Raw genomic sequence first — 20,398 nt, 5'->3', positions numbered from 1 at the left:
TATGTGTGTGTGCGTGTATATACTGCTTTCTACTCTGCATTGTGGTTTGCCTGTTTCTGTTGTTTCGGTTTGTTTTCATGTTTATTTCCTTTGATCAGTTTGTTTTCTTATGTTCACTTTGTTCGGTTGTCTCCTGTGTTTCCTCCGCTCCCTGTCTCTCTCAGTGATTTGAAACCTGGTGAGCACAGGTGTCTCCACTCTTCTCATCAACTGGTCTTTGTGTTCTCCTGGTCTTCAACACACCTGCAGTCTGGCATTGTGTTGTCTCACACCGTGTCAGTCTCCTCTGTGCTTCTCATGTTTTGTTGTTTTGTCTTGTTGCTGCCACCTCAGAATGTTTTTTATTAATAAATCTGAAGGTTTTTGGTTTGAGCCCCTCATTCCTGGGTCCAACACCTGTGAACTGTGACAGTGTATAAGAACTGCTGCCAGGGAGTGAGAAACACGACTGAGTGGTTACCATGGTAACTCTAATGAGCAACTTTAACGTTCCTTTTGATCTAGGTTCTCTTTACAGTATTCTCCAACTGAAACATCAAACGTTGTCAGGAGGCGCTGCTCCTCGCTGGTTCCCTGACTTGATGTAAATACTGAGAAGGCTCCAGCAGTACTGCTGTGACTCTGTCATTTTTGCATTTTTACCTTCATCATGACACGCTTGCAGAATCTCAGTCTTGGTTTGACTGTCTTTCAGAGCTGTAGCTGGTTTTTCCTGTCGAAAGAAATGCAGTCAGCAAATGTATCTTGTGGAAAAAGTTTGAAACCAACAAGGAACAGGTAGGTTTGCAGATCTTACCTGGTCCACGCTGGCAGACGGTCTGAGTCACGCAACAGAAACAGAGAAAGAGGAACGTTTGTGAAGACTTTGCAACAGAAGAGCACATCTTTTTTGTCTAAATCAAATCTGCCTGCATCAAATATGTGTAGCAGCAGGACAACTCAGTGGTGCTTGAAAGTTTGTGAACTCTTTATAATTTTCTATATTTCTGCATAAATGACCTAAAGCATCATCAGATTTTCACACAAGTCCTAAAGGTAGATAAAGAGAACACAGTTAAACAAATGAGACAAAAATATTGAACTTGGTCATTTATTTATTGAGGAAAAGTATAGAATATTACAGATCTGTGAGTGGTAAAAGTTCTGATAACGGCTGATCAGTCCTACCCACCTGCTTGGAGGGATTTTAGCTCATTCCTCTGTACAGAACAGCTTCAACTCTGGATGTTGGTGGTTTCCTCACATTACCTGCTGCTTCAGGTCCTTCCACAACATCTGGATTGGATTAAGGTTAACTTTATTCTTCTTGAACCATTCTTTGGTAGAACGACTTGTATGATTAGAGTCATTGTGTTGCTGCAGGACCCACCTTCTCTTGAGGTTCAGTTCATGGACAGATGTTCTGATATTTTCTTTTAGATATCTCTGATATAATTCAGAATTCGTTGTTCCATCAATGAATTGTTCCAACAAGCCGTCCTGGTCCAGATGCAGCAAAACAGACCCAAACCATGATACTACCACCACCATGTTTCACAGATGGGATAAGGTTCTTATGCAGGAATGCTGTTTTCCTTTCCCCAAACATAACTCTTTTAATTTAAACCAAAAAGTTTTATTTTGGTAGCATCGTCCACAAAGCATTCTTCAAACAGTCTTCTGGCTTGTCCACGTGGTATTTAGCAAACTGCAGACGAGCAGCCATGTTCTTTTTGGAGAGCAGTGTCTGCTCCTTCAACCCTGTCATGACACCATTGTTGTTCAGTGTCCTCCTGATTGTCGACTCATGAACATCAACATTAGCCAATGTGAAAGAGAAGTTACCCTGAGGTCCTTTGTGACCTCGCCCACTATTCCACACCTTGCTCTTGGAGTGATCTTTGTTGGTCCACCACTCCTGGGGAGGATAACAATGGTCTTGCATTTCCTCATTTGTACACAATCTGTCTGACTGTGGATCGGTGGAGTCCAAACTCTTCAGAGATGGATTTGTAACCTTCTCCAGCCTGATGAGCATCAACAACTCTTTTTCTGAGCTCCTCAGAAATCTCCTTTGTTCACGTCATGATTCACTTCCACAAACATGTTGTGAAGATCAGACTTTGATAAATACCTGTTCTTTAAATCTAACCAGTCCACTCACACCTGATCATCATCCACTGATTGAAAACACCTGACTCTAATTTCACCTTCAAATTAACTGATAATCCTAGAGGTTCACATACTTTTACCATCACAAATATGTAATATTACATCATTGTCCTCAATAAATATATGACCAAGTATAATATTTTTGTCTCATTTAACTGGGTTCTCTTTATCTACTTTTAGGACTTGTGTGAAAATCTGATGTTTTATGTCATATTTATGCAGAAATAATAGAAAATTATAGAGTTCACAAACTTTCAAGCACCACTGCAGTCACATTTATACGACTCTCCATCTTCAGTCTATCCTTAAAGTCTTGTGTGTGAGTCCTTGCTGAGGCAGAGACAGCAGCTGATTACGTTAAAGAATTGATTGTAAAAGGTCGTCTGATGGGGATGAAGGTGATGGGTGAGATGTGATCTTAAGAACATCTGTGATTATCTAAATAAAGGCTTCAGGTTTCAGGGTGTGTTTTACCTGTGATGTGTTCTGCAGATATGGCTCAGCGTCTCAATGTGTTTCTGACTGATCCCATCTGTCTCTGCAGACAAACTGCTCTCAGCATCCTTCTTCTCTGCTAACTGGCTCTCTGGACACAGATGTAAATAAAATTAATCCATTTTCTTTCCCTTGATGCCAGTTTGGCACAAAATTGTACTGCACTTTTAGTGAAAAGCTCAAATGTAGGAAGCAGTGGAGGCATGCAGTACCCCAGTTCTCCTGCAGGGCAGAAAGATTGAAGAGCAGACGTTCGTGGTAGAGCTTCTCCAGCTGCAGGAATCGGATGGCCCACTGGTCTGAGAGCATCTCCAGTTAAAGAGACCGTCCACACAGTGGCACATACAGAGGCACTCGCAAACAGCTCGAGCTGAGCTTTTACATCCATCCATTCACACGCGTGCACGAGGATAACATGAGCGGCCAGGAGGTGAACTGGTGACCTCTGATCATAGAGACAACAGCTCTACTAACAGTGCCACCGCTCCACCAGAGCGTGCACAGTTAGACAACAAACAAGATTATCAAAGTGCCCATAAGTACAGTCAGGACACTACAGAGGACTCACACTTTTAGAATCATTTAGAAGACATGTAGATGTCCACTGACTCATAACGGTGCAACAAAATATTAACAGAAAATCCTTGATGTCCAAAGAAAAAGTTTATTTGCTGACTCATAATCCAGAAGTCAGTTACTGCTCTGACTTCAATCTGCTTCTTGTCAATTACATTGACAGCATTTTATAAATTTGGTTATAATAATGTCAAACTGCAAGAACAAAAACAGATTTTTCCAGATGACTATGGGATTTAATGAATTTTTAAAGGAAGTGACATCATGAGTGGACCAAGAGTGTTATCAGGCAGTTGCCAGTGCATCAATCAAAAAACAGTGATTGAAGGTCAGCAGACAAAGAGGATGCCTTGTAGATGGGTTAGACAGCATCACAGCACTTGCTTGAAGCTGAGTGGTTGTACTGTGAAAGTGTCCACCATGTAAAGTGGACAGTTTCATTTTAAGACCAGTCAGAACATGAGGGAACCAGGAAGGTTCCACTTATCCAGAACTGACCACAGCAAGGAATGTTCATTATACGATACATCATCTCCCCCTTGAATCTCCACCTTATCATGGTCGAGGATTTTGTGCACCTGAATGATCCTAGGAGCTATGCTGTCTGCCCCTGGTGGGGTCGACCAAGGCAGACTGGTTCTAGGTGACAGGACAGACAAAGAGCGTTCAGAAGACTTATATGGACAAACAGCAACAAGGAACTCAGTGTCCCTTGTCTGGACGTGGGTTATTGGGGCCCCATCCTGGAGCCAGGCCTGGGGGAGGGGCTCGTCGGCAAGCGCCTGGTGACCTGGTCTCTACCCATGGGGCCCGGCCGGGCTCAACCCGAACAAGCAACATGTGTTTGCTTTCCTGTGGACCCACCACCTGCAGGAGGGGCCATATGAGTCAGGTGCATGAATCCATGGACAGTGGCTTAGGGTGGGGGCCTTGGCGCTCTGACCCCCAGGCTTGACAAAGTTGGCTCTTGGGACAAGGAACGTGACCTCTCTGGTGGGGAAGGAGCCTGTGTGAGGTTGAGAGGTACTGACTAGATATAATATGATTATTGTACAAATATAATTATTGTACAAATATAATTATTGTACAAATATAATTATTGTACAAATATAATTATTGTACAAATATAATTATTGTACAAATATGATAATTATTGTACAAATATAATTATTGCACAAATGCAACGCTGATGCCAGGTCACCTCTGCTAGTGATTCAGGGGACCCTGAGGACTCAGTGCTACATCAGAGACATCTTGTCTCTGCATGTCTTACCCCTCCTGAGACATGACTGGCTGCTTCATGTTGAGGTCAGCAGACCAGAAGTTGAACCTTCCTAACAGTCAGCTCGGACTCAGTGCCAGTCTCCTGGATCTTGAAGTCCAGCTACAACTGTGGACCGACATGCAGCAGGAGAGCATTAACAATCGTCTGCCCTGAATATCCACTTGTTCTCAGGTCTGAGGTGTACCAGGCCCTGCTGACATGAAACCAGCAGTGAACTGGACTGAGAACTTCATTACTCTGCACTACAGTCACATGACCTGCCAACTCGTGGACTTTTATTTCATGTCTACAACAACATCATGTTTGTCTAGTTTATATTAAAGTTCTGCTTTTGATTTAAGTGTTTAGTAGAGCATTTCTTTATCCAAGTTATGGTTAAATTAAAGTAAGACTTTGAGAATAACTAAATAAAGAATGTTTTGATTTTAAATGGAATTTGAACAAAATCAAAAAGCAGCTTCTCAGCTAACAGTCCATGTATGTTAAGGAACAAAGTTTTTATACATGTAGAGTAAAAATAAATGCCACTAAAACAATTAAAACCTCAGATCTAAGCTGTGTGACTGGGGCGAGGTTAGAGAAGATGGGCCTGTGATCGGAAGGTCGCCGGTTCAACTCCCCAGACTGACAACATCAAGATGTGGGTGGGAAAGGTGAAGCATCCACACCTGCCTCCACCCTCATTTGCCCCACTCTGGGGCCTTGAACAAGGCCCTTAACCCCCACCATCTGCTCCCCTGGTCATCTTAGATCACAGCTTTGCTCCACACAGAGGGCTGTGGTAGCTCAGTGGTCTGTGGTTGTGTCAGGACATCTGGAGTAAAAATAATTACCAAGTCTTCATGCGACTTAGTTCACTGTGGAGACAAGCACCACAACCTGCACTGAGATCAACAAAAGTTCTGGTGAGGTTCTGCTGCTTATGTAAGGTTAATGTTTTATCGGCCCATCTGTCCCTCCCCAGGACCTTCCTCAGACCTCTGCAGTGATTCATGTAGCTAAATGTGTTTTTCTTTCTGACTCATTGATCATTTCTTCCTTTGCATTAAGATTTCTTCCACACACAAGAACCCTCTGCAGCAAAACAGAGCCAGCTGTTGCCGGGGCAACAGCACAAACAGCGTCAGAGGAAACTACAACCGCAGGCCCATCGGGATTCAGGCCAGAGTAAAGGGAAACACCCAGAGTCCGTGGAGGACATGAGCCAACAATAATAGCAGGAGAGATGAGACTGTACGAGAGCGGCAGTGTGGACCAGTGGTTAGAGCTGCTGCCTCACAACAAGAAGGTCACAGGATCGCTCCCAGCCTCTCTGCATGTTCTCCCTGTGCATGCAGGGGTTTCTCCAGGAACCACAGTTTCCTTACAGACCAAAGACATCCATGTTAGGTCTATTTGTAACAATGTGTGGGTGTTTGTCTCGTTTGTCCCTATGTCCCCGTGATGGACGTGTCCTAGGTGTCTCCTGCATCTAAGTGACTGCTGGAAATCGACACCAGCTCCTCCTCAAAGGACAGGTGAGCTATGGGAATGGATGGAGTCTTCTGCCACCTCTCTTGACTTGGTCTTCAAAGCAGCAGAGCTCTGACAGTGTGAGGACATCATCCTCACATCTGCTCTGACCCAGGACTGACAGTAAACCAGATGAAACACAAACATTTCATTCCTCAGAGTTTACACCACATTCTATCTCCACGTGTCATGAAACAAAGCACGTCCTCAAGGCGATGAAAGGATACAGTCGTCTTTCAGAGAGAAGGCCTCTGCCATCTGGAACAGATGTTCAAACAGGAGTTACAGCGTTCTGGTTCTGAGCTGGTGCAGCTTTAACTAACACTTAATACTTCACGTGTTGTAAAATAATTCATAAGTCGCATCAGTCCACAAATGTCTAATAAAGTGAAAAAAACATAAATAAGTCACTTCGCCATATATCGCATTTATTATGCGTCACCGCTGACCCCCCAGAAACATGGGTCTGTGTTGTGCCAAAAATCAATTGGCTGCCAAATGGCGGCCACGGAAGCGTGCACTGGAGGACTTTAACAAGAATTTAACAAGATTAACACTTTAAAACAATTTTTTTGCTCGAAATTTTAGTAAAATTGTGTCTTAGTCTAACTTTTGCTTAATAAATGCACTTCAACAGTCAAAACATCTTCATTTCACTTGGGCGGTGCAGCCAAATGACGCTGCCCCCGCTCCGCTGCCCGAGCTGGGACAAAGGCTTACAGCTCTACAGCATCCCCCCCCCCCCACCCCCCCCCCCCCCCCCCCCCCGCGGCCCCCCCCCCCCCGCCCATACCTCGCTGCTTCCCGGGGCCGCAGATCACGCACCTCGCTGCCGTCTTCCTCCGCCGCCGGAGCAGGGAGGAAGACGGCAGTAAGGAGAGTGATCTGCGATGGATGGATGGGGGGCGCACTGCCGCGGAATCTTCCTCTCCTCTCCGGCGGCGGAGGAGGACTGTCGAGCTCACAGCCAGAGCCACAATGGATGGATACATTGATGGGTGGATGGATGGATGGGTGGTGTACCACCACGGAGGAAATGTGCATGGCAGGAGCCAGCCAGACATGAGGGGAAGGTTCCCTGTGAGTGGGGATCTTCCACCGCCATGCAGCCGTCCCTTCCGCTGGGTTGAATCCCCCGGGCAGACTGCACGGACACCACCCGTCCACAAACTTTCTTTTTGCTGCTTGATTACCGGTTTGGGCTGCATGTTTATCACCTGCAGTTTGTTATCAGACATTTGTTTTCCTGCCTGAAAAAAAAACCTCTGAAATTAAAAAACCCCTCCCATAAACAAGCACATAGTGACGTAGACATTCTGCAGAGGGGGGAGGCGAGAGCGGTCAGCATGTTCATAGATGCTCTCGAGGGCACTGTAAGAGTTCTGATAAAGATGTAATAATCAGCCAGTGTCCTTCGGTGAGATCCATAAACATTCTCGAGCTATGTCGAGGAATGGCTAAGAATAACGTCTATGAGAATCCAAGAGTCCTGAAATGATGACACAAGTTTATTCAGCTGGTTCCATCAGGTTATCAGTTGGAAATTCCTCAGGGAGGGGGGAATGAATGAAAGTGTCAGATGTCAGTCAAAAAATGGGTTATGAATATGAAAAAAGTATATTAGTCGCTTTGGTGTACAAGTCGCAGGACGTGCAAATTTATGCAAAAAGATGTGACTTATACGCCGAACAATACGGTATTCTGAAATGTATCAAATCATAAAATCATGCATTCCTCTCAGTAACGGTTTTTCTCTTTAACTTTATCTCTGCGAGGTGTAAAGGTTTATAAAACAGCATGTGCACAAAGCTTATGAAACCTTTAGACATTAAAACTGTTTTCAGACTCGCTGCTGGTTGATCAGTCCTGCAAATGGATCGTTCAAAGAGTTATCTGCAACAGGTAAGATAGTAAAGGTTCGTGACACAGAAGCCCACCTCGAATCGTCTGAGCTGTTTGGTTTTAAATGAAAGCTTTAAATGATTCTTCTGATCTGAATCAGGCTTTTCAAGAAAAGGGTTTTGTTTGAATTTCCCATTCTGGATCACACGGCTTCATCCCGCCAAGAACCGGCGCGGAGCGAACCACCGAGGAGTCACATGAACCTGCTTAGATACTGGATTAACATGTCTCATGTCTCTGGACCTTTAGAAGTCCAGTAGACTACACTAACAACACGTTTGTGTCCTGAACTTCTTGAATATTCTCAGAGCATTAGTTACATGGAGGTCTGTGGCTGAGTGGTTAGAGCAGCCGTCCTCCAATGCAAGAGTTGGGGGTTTGAATCCACCAGCAGTCACATGTTGAAGTGTCTCAGGGCAAGACACTGATCCTCTTGATGCCTCCAATGTGTGTCCCATCAGTGTATGAATGTGATAAAGCTCTGATTAGTCTCTTTAGAATGATTTGTTCAGTTAGATTTGTAAAGATCTAGTATAGAGCTGTATGAATGGGTAAACGAGGACACAGATTGTGTTGTAAAGAGCTTTGAGTATCTTGAAATAAGATAGAAAACACTATATAAGTACAGTCCATTTACCATTTACCATTTACCATTTACATTAAGCACATTATTATGGTCCAGCCCTAATCCAGGTCGGGCTGGACCAGGGTCCAGGTTTGGATTAGAAATGACAGCTCTACCTGGGATTAATACCCAGACTGGATTTGGAGACTTTCTGGGTGGAGTTTGCGTGTTTTATCCAGTTTCCTCTCACAGTATAAACAAAAAAAAAAGGAAATGTCCTTCGGGCCTCCTTTGTAGAAGAGATCAGTGATCTCAGTGAGATTAAAGAAAGATTAATAAATAAATAATTAATAAATATTAAATACACATATATTCAGGTATCTGTTTATCTTTGCATTTCCTTATTTACAGTTGATTTGTTCCATAAACTGCTCATATGCAAACCAACAAACTGACCTGAAATTATTTGTATTTATATTTTTGAAATGGCCCCTTCTTGTTCTTTAGGATGCTTTTACTCTGAGACTAAAGAAACCGTGTATGTAGAGTCAGACATGACACTGTGACATGAAAGATGGCTACAAAGACCCACATGTGAGCTCAGGTTTGTTTTGTGTCTCTGATTATCACTCATCATCATCACATCAAACTGCTCTGGATTGCCTCGCCTTTCTTTTTTCAGTAAATGAAACAGAACTGTTTCACAATTACAGCATTTGGCAGCAATATAAAATAAACTACAAACTCCTCCAGCTGTGACAAGTAAAACTGTTTTATCATCAAATCAAAGGCTCGGGCTCTTCTGAACAAGAAGTAAAAAGCCTAGTGCATTTAGTTCTTGCATCTCAGTTTGAATGCATCATTTGTGAGCTGAGGGGTGTGTGTGTGTGTGTGTGTGTGTGTGTGTGTGTGTCCGGGGGGGCGGGGGGGGCAAACAGCATGTGGATGTCCTTGCAGCTCTTTTGTACCCACCTCTGATTCTAACACTCCTCATGTGAAGAACCTCCAGAACTGGACTTTTGGGTTTATTTCAAAATGGAGTAGATTCTTTAAATGATTTGAACGGGCTTTTGTTCATTTTGTCTTTGTTAACACAGAACACACGTTTTGTTGTTAAAGCTCAGCTCGTTTGAAGTGGTGTCCTGTGCAAATGTTATGAGCAAACAATATCTTACCTGCTTTAGATAGCTTTTGGAACAACCTCAGTTTGGAGAACTAATAATAAATGTTGCTTTAGGCATTGTCAACAGATGTAAGCTCAGACACACACACACACACACAAACAAATCTGTCAGGCTAAATAAAGACACATTGTGAATTCACTGTGGAGTTAAAGGAATATGTTCTTCCCTGTTTTTCTCAAATGTTCGACCAAGCGCACACACAAATGCACACACGTGCAAAGGCCCACCCCCCCAACACACACACACCTGATGCAGGGACTGAGGCAGCAGGGTGTAGTCGTCGTCGTCTCTCAGGGACTGCAGGGAGGCCAGCAGCTCAGGGCTGAGTCGCTGAGCTTCATCCATGGAGACGCTTCCTGGAAACAAGAAAGAAAAATACAAAGTAAACCATCTGATGTGAAAACTCAGGGACCTGCAGCTCCTTTCATTTATAAACTGACCGTGTTAGCTGGTGGGCTTCATTACTGCCTCTCTCTGTCTCATTCAATACAGAGTTACACATTACAAGAAGGAAAACTATTGGATGTATATTATTACAGGATGGATGCAAACAGTTAATAAACCAGTCCTACTGACTCTGCAAAACATGTTCCTCAGTATGAAAGCTGAAGGCACATCAGCAGAATCCTGAAAGTTCAACAAGTCTGGCTCATTCTTTCATTAAACCAGAAATTATTGTCCCCATTCTATCAGTCGGGAAATTGGAACAGAGTTTGGAAGCTAATGAGTTATAAACAGCAGAATGGAAAAGCAGCTAAATTATGGTGGTGGGATGCATCACAAACAATGATGAGTCCAGCTACAGGCAAGAGGTGGAACACCTGGAGAGCTGGTGCAGAGAGAATAACCTTCACATCAATGTGAAGAAGACGAAGATGATTGTGGACTTGAGAAGGAACAAAAACATCTACACCCCCCTGAACATAAGAGGATCTGCAGTGGAAGTGGTCTCCAGCTACAAGTACTTGGGTGTACACATGAACAACAACCTCAGCTGGAGCAACAACACCACCAGCCTGATCAAGAAAGCTCATCAGAGACTCTACTTCCTCAGACGGCTGAGACGAGCTGATCTGGGAAGCTCAGTCCTCACCTCCTTCTACAGGTGTGCAGTGGAGAGCATCCTGTGCTCCAGCATCAATGTGTGGCATCTGCACAGCTGCAGAAAGAAAAGCTTTGCAGAGAGTGGTGAAGGCTGCACAGAAGATGTTGGAGTCAGCCTCCCCACCATCACAGACATCTACACCTCCAGATGCAGGGAGAGCCACCTGCATCATGAAGGACCACACTCACCCAACACTAGGGGTTGAACGACTACATAATTTTTAAACTCGACATTAACATAATAAAACTTGAGTAGAACTTGAGTAGTTGATGACATCATAGGATCTCAAGATGCAAAAATTAATAAATAAATAAAACCGCAAAAAACGTCATTGTTTACAAAAAAGACCACCAAAACATTGGGAGTGTATATTATGCTCCTACCATTTATCATATTGCAAATAAGTCACAGGAAAACCAAAACTATTAGTTATTATTATTATTATTAAGCTGCAAAAGTGAAAGAAACGTGCGGCACGTAAAAAACGAAACTAAAAACAGTGGGGCGGTCGACCACCCCGCACCACCGCCAGCTGGGGTGCGCATTACGTTTAGTTTTAGAGATTAATATGTTTATAGATTTTTTTAATAGGTTTAGAGATTAATATTTTTTGATTTTTGTTTGTGAAACAAGGTCAGAGGAAGCTGGTTCTGGTTCGGTCAATTGGACCCGGTGTTACACCATATTCTGAGACCTGCAACAGTGCATGCAACACCGCCCCCACAGTCATAATATACGGTGGTCACAGAATATTGTGTAACACCGGTTCGCAACGAGCTCCAAACAATCAGGAAGTTGATTCATTTTCTGTTTCCTTACCGTAGTTGAACCGGAAGATTAAACTTTAGTGAAATATTTCCATACTACTGATGTATTTCCACCTGTTTGCCAAGAATGGGCCTGCTCCGCTCCATCCGTCTGCTTGGAGGAATCCATTTTGTAGCCGGCGCCCAGTGTGGATCACATGACACGTGAAGCAATGACATAACAGTGACGTAATGACGTCACCACGAATACTCAACGTGAAATTTAAAAACTCAATAGATGTCCTAGGAATCGATGAGTAGATTACTCGAGTATTCTGTTAAAGCCTTACCCAGCACACTCACTTTTTGCCCCGCTCCCCTCAGGAAGGAGGTTGAGGAGCATTAAGTCTAGAACCACTAGACTGAGGAACAGCTTCTACCCTGAGGCTGTTAGACTCATGAATCTCTAACCAGAATAATCACTGTGAAAAATCACATCATGTTGCTGCTGATCTGTTTCATGTTGCTGCTGATCTGTTTCATGTTGATGTGTTCATTCGTGCTCATCTGCTCACACAGACTCATGTTCGTGCTGCTGTTCGACATAATGTTTTTTTTTTTTTAGTGCTTAGTGTATTTTTAGTTGATGTTTTTCTTAGTTCATATCTTAGATGTTATTATTGTTTTTCTTTTACATTTTATCGTTGGATGTAACTGGGACCTTGTGCACATATTTTCATTCCACCACATGTACCACATGAGATGTGAATGACAATAAAGAACCTTTGACTCTGACTAAATGTAAATGGACTGTACTTATATAACAACTTTCTATCTTATTGAGATACTCAAAGCACTTGCAACATAATCTGTGCCTCATTTACCCATTCATACAGCTCTCTACTAGATCTATACAAAGACTAAACAGAGATTTAGATCACATTCATAGACTGATGGGACACACATCAGAGGCTATGAGGGGTTCAGTGTCTTGCCCAGGGACACTTCAACATGTGACTGTTTTTTTCATTCACCCTTTATTTCAACAGGTAAATCCCATTGAGCCTCGAGGACTCATTTACAAGAGAGACCTGATTTCAACAAAACATGTAACTGTTGGTGGAATTGAACCCCCAACTCTTGCATTGGAGGACGACTGCTCTAACAATTCAGCCACAGTCATATATATAGTGTGTGTGTATATATATATATATATATATATATATATATATATATATATATATACACTCGGTTATATATATATATATATATTAGGGCTTTAACAGACTACTCGAGTAATCTACACATCGATTCCTAGGACATTTATCAAATTTTTTTATTTCACGTCAAGTATTCGTGGTGACGTCATTACGTCGCTGTTACATCATTGCGTCACGTGTCACGTGATCCACACCGGGCGCTGGTTACAAAATGGATTTCTCCAAGCAGACGGATGGAGCGGAGCAGTCCCAGTCTTGGCAAACAGGTAGAAATGCATCAATAGTCTGGAAATATTTCACTAAAGATGAATCTTCTTGTTCAACTACCGTAAGGAAACAGAAAATGAAACAACTTCCTGACTGTTTTGAGCTTGTTGCGAACTGGTGTTACACCATATTCTGTGACCACCATATATTGTGACTGTAGGGGGCAGTGTTGCATGCACTGTTGCAGGTCACAGAATATGGTGTAACACGGGGTCCAATAGACCTTTTTCACGACAACCCGAAGTAGCGTCTCCTGGTGCTGGGTCACTTCTTGTTATTGCGAGTCTATGCAAATGTCAGCCTTTTCTTACGCTGATGTGGAGGAAATCGCAGCGGTGAATTCTTGAACCAATAAACCTGAGAAAGGATAAAAGATCTTCCATGTAGAATATATCCACAGCTATCAAGGTAAGAAAAGACGTAGCTTCGCGAGCTAACCGTTAGCTACAACATATGAAGTACATAAACATCGTAATAAAGCCTAATTTAGTGTGCTAAATTATTTGGAATATTTGAGACAGAAGTGGTATAAACTTTTAAATGATATTTTAACATTCTGATATGTGTTTGCCATTACAATTTGTGAAAGAAAACGTGCTAGATGTTAGTTAGGAGATGCTATGATGCTTGATGTTCAAATTGTACTTTACTTCTGCATAACTACAGGTCAAATATTGTCGAGGGACAGGTAGTTGTCAGAGCTAGATGCTTTATTTATGACAGCTGAAGAACTTTGACGTACGATGGACAACTTCCGTACTACAGAGAGCTTACAGTAACATCTTCCTGTTCAGTGGTTAGTTTGTCTTCTGTTGTTGTAGCAGCATAGTCTGTTTTGTTCGGCTGATGTTTCAGCTCATCTTCTAACTAGAATCTATTACTTGTTTAAAGCTAAATATGTTATAACAAGTATTATATGTACGTGCTAAAAACAGTTATCTATTTTAGATCTCACTGGGTGACAGCAGGAGAAAAACTGAAGTCCCAACCACTTATCGCTCTTGTCTTAGTCTCTAAACTTTGGAGCTGGTACCATCCAGGTTTGGTCCTGTGCCACAGGGCTCACAGATGTTTTACCAGTGCCCACCTGAGAAGTCCTGCATAGCATCATTCTGGACCACATGGCTCCACACTTCCCTGCTCTTCCTCTGATGCTGCAGTCTTCCCAACATGTGTTTTGTGTCCACACTTCACATCTTCAGTCTCTGCAAGTGTCACTGGAAATGTCTTCTAGGAGGTCAGAACCAGGGAGCAGTCCAGATGTTCTGCAGGGGTGCAGCTTCTACAACCAAGGCTTACTGCTGTTTCCATGTTGCAGAAGAAGTGTCGAGGAGTCTGCTGACATGTTTTACTTCAACACCTTCATCCATGTGTTTATATCAGTGCAGTAAGAATCATAAAATGTACAAATCACACTTTTGTTCCTTCGTATTTTTAATATTCAGTCTCAAGCTGTAAATCACTGTAAATACCGTAAATAGTTGTTACTCATGAAAAATACATAAATGTGCCAATTTATTTAAAATAGCATAATTTTGGGAAAATATTTATAATCCACTATCAATTTATTTGTGTACAGTTATAAAATGTTAAATAGTTCATTTTTGTTTTTGTTTTTTACTAGATATTGTAAATTACACTTGTTTTATTTTCAATACAACTGAATCAATCCACAAATTAAATAAAAACAGTACAGTATGCTGCTCAAGTGTGTTTTAACTGAAGAATGTTTAAAATGATTCAAAACCTTTAAATAACTAATTACATAACACTAGAACAATATGTAACAAGCTTGGGTATGGATGTTATTTTTATTTTATAAACTTACTGCAACACGACCTTAGGACTTTCATCCAAGGACATAATTTATACAGAAAAGACACTTGGGTTTGTCTACAAGTGAGCAGAAGACTGTTCCAAGATACAATATAATTTTATTAACACTAAGTTAAAAACCTATTCTAATGGAGGCAATAATGATTCTTACATATTGAGCCATGGCTGAGGCTTTCCAGTGTTCAGTCAACTAAAAGACAAAAGGATGGTTCAAGGTAACACAAGAGCAGAAATTCACCCACAAGCTGTGATGCACGAAACACAAGTGGAACGGAACCAACACGAGACTGGACTGCACCTTCAACCTGGAACATAAATATGAAATTAAGTAAACAAAAATAAATATGAGTATTTAAGAGTTACAAAACAAAAAACATGGGCCTCACATTCACATATAAAAATAGTTGAAATTGGCCCCAGCCTTTAGCTCAGCCAGCCAATCTTCTCTCAGGTAAGACGCTGACTAATCATGGTGACTCAAGCAGGAGTGAGAGTCCACCAACACAGGACTGAGCAGAATGAGGACAGCTGGGAGTGCACCAGTAAAACCACAAAATAAAATACAATTAGCAAGATTGTTTCAATTACTGAGCTTATTCACATTATTATTATTGTTGTTGACATTATTTCCGTGAAGATCACTACATTTTGTGAGTCAGTGCATGTAACGATCTCTCCATGACATGACAAGTTTATAATGTAGCATCTTAATGTGATATTTACCTGTGGGTGGATGTGGCACCAGGTGGTGAGTTTCACGTGGACTCCAGCAGCAGCTTCAGCCTGGCTAGCTTTATGTGAGAGGACAAGCTGCTGTTTCTGAGCCCTCTAAAAACAGACTCTCTCTTAGCTGGTGCAGTGAAATTATTCCAGGTGAAGAGAAGGAAACAGCTCAACCTTTAAAGCAGCTGGTGGTGGATCCACGGACAAAATCCTCCTGAGTGAAATGCAGCTACATACAAGTGCTCCCTGGCTTTATGCAGAAGTTGTGACCATCATCTCTTCTGATCGCTTGGATCCACTGCCTCCTTTGGTCTGGGTACGTCGAGAGAAGCATGGTAGGACAGATATGGTTGTTTTCTTGCCCCACAAGAACAACCAGGAACTGAACAAAAGCAACTGTGCCGAGACTGAGCCATTTTCCTCACTGTCTAATCTCCAGGTAGAAAAATCCAAAAAAGTTAAATCTGGTCCTCTGGACATTCAAAAAAACAAAACAAAGCAAAAAAATGTAGAAACGTTTTGTCTCTCATCCGAAAGACTTCCTCAGTCTGAGGTGCTGTATTCAGCTCAGTCTCTTAAATAGCACCTTCTCAGAGTGGATCAACCAGTTTTGCTGCTGACAACCAAAATCAGCTGATCACATGCTCAAGAAGGACCATCAGCCTAACAATGGATCATTAGCACACTGATGGCTGTTTACTGTTCACAGAGGGCTGAGTGATACTAGCAATTACAGCAGTGTAACAGGGGGACAGTTGAAACCCGCAAACCCACCCACACAGACCAGTATTTGCAGTTTGACTCCCATGACCCTTTGGAGCACAAGTTAGGAGTCATCAGGACTCTGTACCACAGAGCAGACAGCATCCCCACTAGCTCAGGAGCCAGCCAGAAAGAGAAATTTCACACAAGACAGGCTCTAGAGCAATGTGGATATCCTAACTGGGCCTTCCTGAAAGCAGAGAAGAAACCCAAACAGGACTCCAGTCAGCCATCAGGTGAAAAGGAGGAACCCAGACCAGTGGTCATTCCATATGTTGAGGGAGTATCAGAGAAACTGAGACGTTTATTTTCTAAACATAACGTCCCAGTGGCTTTTAAACCCCAAAATACATTACGGCAAAGACTGGTTCATCTCAAAGATCCAGTCCCCCGGCACAAACAGAGTAATGTTGTGTATGCTGTTCAGTGTCAGGAGGGTGATCAGTCTTACATCGGGGAAACTAAACAGCCACTGGCCAAAAGGATGGCCCAGCACAGAAGATCAACATCATCAGGCCAGGACTCTGCGGTCTACACTCATCTCCAGGCCAGCGGTCACTCTTTCAGGGATGAAGATGTTCACATCCTGGACAGAGAGGAACGATGGTTTGAGAGAGGAGTAAAGGAGGCCATCTTTGTGAAAAGAAATCGTCCATCATTAAACAGGGGTGGAGCCTCCGGGTTCAACTGTCCCCCTCTTACAATGATGTGATTGCTAGTATCACTCAGCCCTCTGTGAGTAGTAAACAGCCATCAGTGTGCTAATGATCCATTGTTAGGCTGATGGTCCTTCTTGATCATGTGAGCAGCTGGTTTTGGTTGTCAGCAGCAAAACTGGTTGATCCACTCTGAGAAGGTGCTATTTAAGAGACTGAGCTGAATACATCACCTCAGACTGAGGAAGTCTCTCGGATGAAAGATTAAACATATCTAGATTTTTTTTTGCTTTGTTTTTTTTTTTTTTTTGAATGTCCAGAGGACCAGATTGAACTTTTTTGGGTCACTGTCTAATGCTAACGCTATAACCACCAGAAGTTGTTTAACATCATATCCGCTTTATAACAAGGAAGCGTGAAAAAGTTCTATCGACGGAACCAGAACCAGCTTCCTCTTGTTTCACAAACAAAAATCAGAAAATATTAATCTCTAAACCTATAAAAAAAACAATAAACATATTAATCTCTAAAACTAAACCTAATGTGCACCCCAGCTGGCGGTGGTGCGGGGTGGTCGACCGCCCCACTGTTTTTAGTTTCGTTTTTGACGTGCCACAAGTTTCTTTCACTTTTGCAGCTTAATAATAATAACTAATAGTTTAGTTTTTGCTGTGACTTATTTGCAGTATGATAAATGGTAGGAGCATAATATACGCTCCCAATGTTTTGTTGGTCTTTTTTTGTAAATAATGACCTTTTCTGCAGTTTTATTTATTTATTTATTTTTGTATTTTTATATCCTATGATGTCATCAAGTACTTGAGTTCTACTCGAGTTTTATTATGTTAATGTCGAGTTAAAAAATTATGTAGTCGTTCAACCCCTCATACACACACATATATATATATATATATATATATATATATATATATATATATATATATATATATATTAACATTATTTAATATTATCCTAATTAATATCCATGTACAGTCCAGAGAAATCTGGACAGATGTGATCATGGACGAACTGTAGCCAAAGAGCCTAATCTCAGATATGGGAAATTATTTTGTCTTATAAAAAATATACTATAAACCACCAGATGGCTGAAGCTCGACTGTTTTTGTTATGGCGTGAACAGGAGGAATTAAAAATACCCTCCATCCATCTATGCACGTTGTGAGCTTGATAACTTGAAAAACAAGTGAGGTGCCACTTCCATCTAGCTGTGTGGCTGCATTAAGGTGTAAGAAAAGTTACTTTAGAACATTAGGTTGCCACATCATTCAGTCTAGTTTAGTACAAACATGATGAATAATCTGTGGAAAACATTTTTATATTTTTGGTTCCCCTACGTCCATTATTCACTTATACTCAATACACCCCCTCAGGTGCTGTCACATCAGAACCAAAGAACAGTTTAAATTTACAATAAAATCAAGATAAGTCCTTCACCTGTTGCACCGTTGAGTGACGTTCCTTCCTCCTTTTGTGTTTCGACAGCTTCAGCACCTTTGGGTGGACTGACATTTTTGTTCCCCATCACCTTTGCCACCTCTGTAATCTTTCCCTCCAAGTCTCCTAAAAGTTGCTGAGAGACCGTCCAGTGGGTCGTAGCCGTGTCTTTATTTTCCAAACTTTATAGAAAATCAATAAAAGATGTTTTGTCAGAACCCTTCCACCTTGAAGAGATGCAGATATTATGTGGGAGGAGTTGCTCCACTGGACGGTTCAGAAAAATCTACACCAACGTGCCTATGGAGAGCTGGGCTTCAGAAACTTTCACGTGAACATTTCTGACAGAGCATATTTTAATCCCGCACCACCTTTCCTGAGTGACCGAGAGCTTTGAAACGTTCCCACAGTCCATAAAAGCGAAGCTGCAGTTGACGCTGTTCCCAACTCTGATGGGCTTTCCACAGTCCACCAACATGTAGGCTTTTTCCTTTTCTCCTCACACAGACGAATCGATAGCTTCAATTCTTTGTCCCATGCAAGCTGTCAAAACACAAAGACACGTTAAAAACAGAATTAAACATGCTGTATGATCACGCAGTTTAAACAGAAGCAGCCGAGCTGGTGAGACAACAGTTATGTCATTGACTTTATTGGGCTTTGTGTTTATTTCATGAGTGACGCATGACAGACTGCTCCATCCTGAATAACTCTTTATAGATGACTGTATGCAGAACAATAACCAGTTCACAGCTCAGACAGGCAGCTCTTTGTAGGCTCCTTCATTATTATCACCCTCTGCCATGAAATATGAGGGCATCATGGAGCTGCCTGAGTCTGCTTTGATTTTCTTTGTTTTGTTTATTTAATTTGTCTTAAAAAATATATACTATAAGCCACTGGATGGATTTCTATGAAACTGATTGGATATATAGTCAAATGTATTATGAATAGCAGATGTTGTATCCTAGCTATCTCTCATTGATGACTCGATTTATGGGAGCTGCCATGTTGTATTTCTGAGTCTAGACTCTACACACTATAAAGGTAGAGCTGAAAGCACTAGATTACGCCCCCCCCGCCCACACACACACACACACACACACATGGTGTCACATGACCTTTCTTGTAGACATGAAATTAACAAAACTGTTATACAGCAATCTATCACAATGGCTCAGATGAGCAGAGACCTTGTATAAAATTTGACCTTGAGTTGTGACCTTGAAGCTGGGGTGATTAAAATATTATCAGACCCTCCATCTAGTGATGATGAGATGTGTATCAAGTTGTCAAATTACTTTGAGTAGATTAGAAGTTATGGGCAGAACAAGAGAAAGTTCATGTATGTACATACGGAGACTGTAACTGAGTGCTACTATATTATACTAGACTACTGTGTACTTGAACTGTTTCAACAAACATTTTGTTGCTTCTAGTTCTTTGTTTGCCACAGTCTGTGGCTGAGTGGTTAGAGCAGTCGTCCTCCAATGCAAGAGTTGGGGGTTCGAATCCACCAGCAGTCACAAGCTGAAGTGTCCCTGGGCAAGACACTGAACACCTCATAGCCTCTGATGTGTGTCCCATCAGTGTATGAATGTGATCTAAAGCACTGATTAGTCTCTTTAGAATGATTTGTTCAATTAGCTTTGTAGTGATCTAGTATAGAGCTGTATGAATGGGTAAATGAGGACACAGATTGTTGTAAAGAGCTTTGAGTATCTTGAAATAAGATAGAAAGGTGATATATAAGTACAGTTCATTTACAGTCACTAACGGAAAATCAACCACTTCTCCTTTAAGCCAAACTTCTACAAATCAAGTCTCTGCAACGTCAATCTTCAGTAAATCACACCTTTTCATTTTCAACATTTTCAGTTAACGAGGTTAATAAATTGTTCAAAGGTCTTGATCCTAAAAAATCTGCAGGTCCAGATGAACTTCCACCTTATTTTTTA

The 20,398-nt window shown here is 41.9% G+C and overlaps 1 protein-coding gene across 1 annotated transcript in view; it reads right to left on the bottom strand.

The window, feature by feature from the left end:
* Positions 1 to 10,015, bottom strand: part of cnstb (consortin, connexin sorting protein b) — a 20,217-nt gene extending 10,202 nt beyond the window's left edge. The window contains exons 1-6 of the mRNA XM_037686077.1: positions 9,917 to 10,015; positions 6,247 to 6,277; positions 2,859 to 2,945; positions 2,626 to 2,737; positions 797 to 818; positions 643 to 712 (exon numbers count right to left, since the gene is read on the bottom strand). Of these exons, the coding sequence (XP_037542005.1) occupies positions 643 to 712; positions 797 to 818; positions 2,626 to 2,737; positions 2,859 to 2,945; positions 6,247 to 6,277; positions 9,917 to 10,015 (421 nt within the window). The remainder of the gene's footprint in view (positions 1 to 642; positions 713 to 796; positions 819 to 2,625; positions 2,738 to 2,858; positions 2,946 to 6,246; positions 6,278 to 9,916) is intronic.
* Between the last annotated feature and the right edge of the window lie 10,383 nt (positions 10,016 to 20,398).

The sequence above is a fragment of the Nematolebias whitei genome, chromosome 12, assembly GCF_014905685.2.
Source record: "Nematolebias whitei isolate Nwh7 chromosome 12, NemWhi1, whole genome shotgun sequence".
Classification (NCBI taxonomy): Eukaryota; Metazoa; Chordata; class Actinopteri; order Cyprinodontiformes; family Rivulidae; genus Nematolebias; species Nematolebias whitei.
The sequence above is the reverse complement of the archived record's forward strand: the minus strand, read 5'-3'. Positions and strand labels throughout refer to the sequence as shown.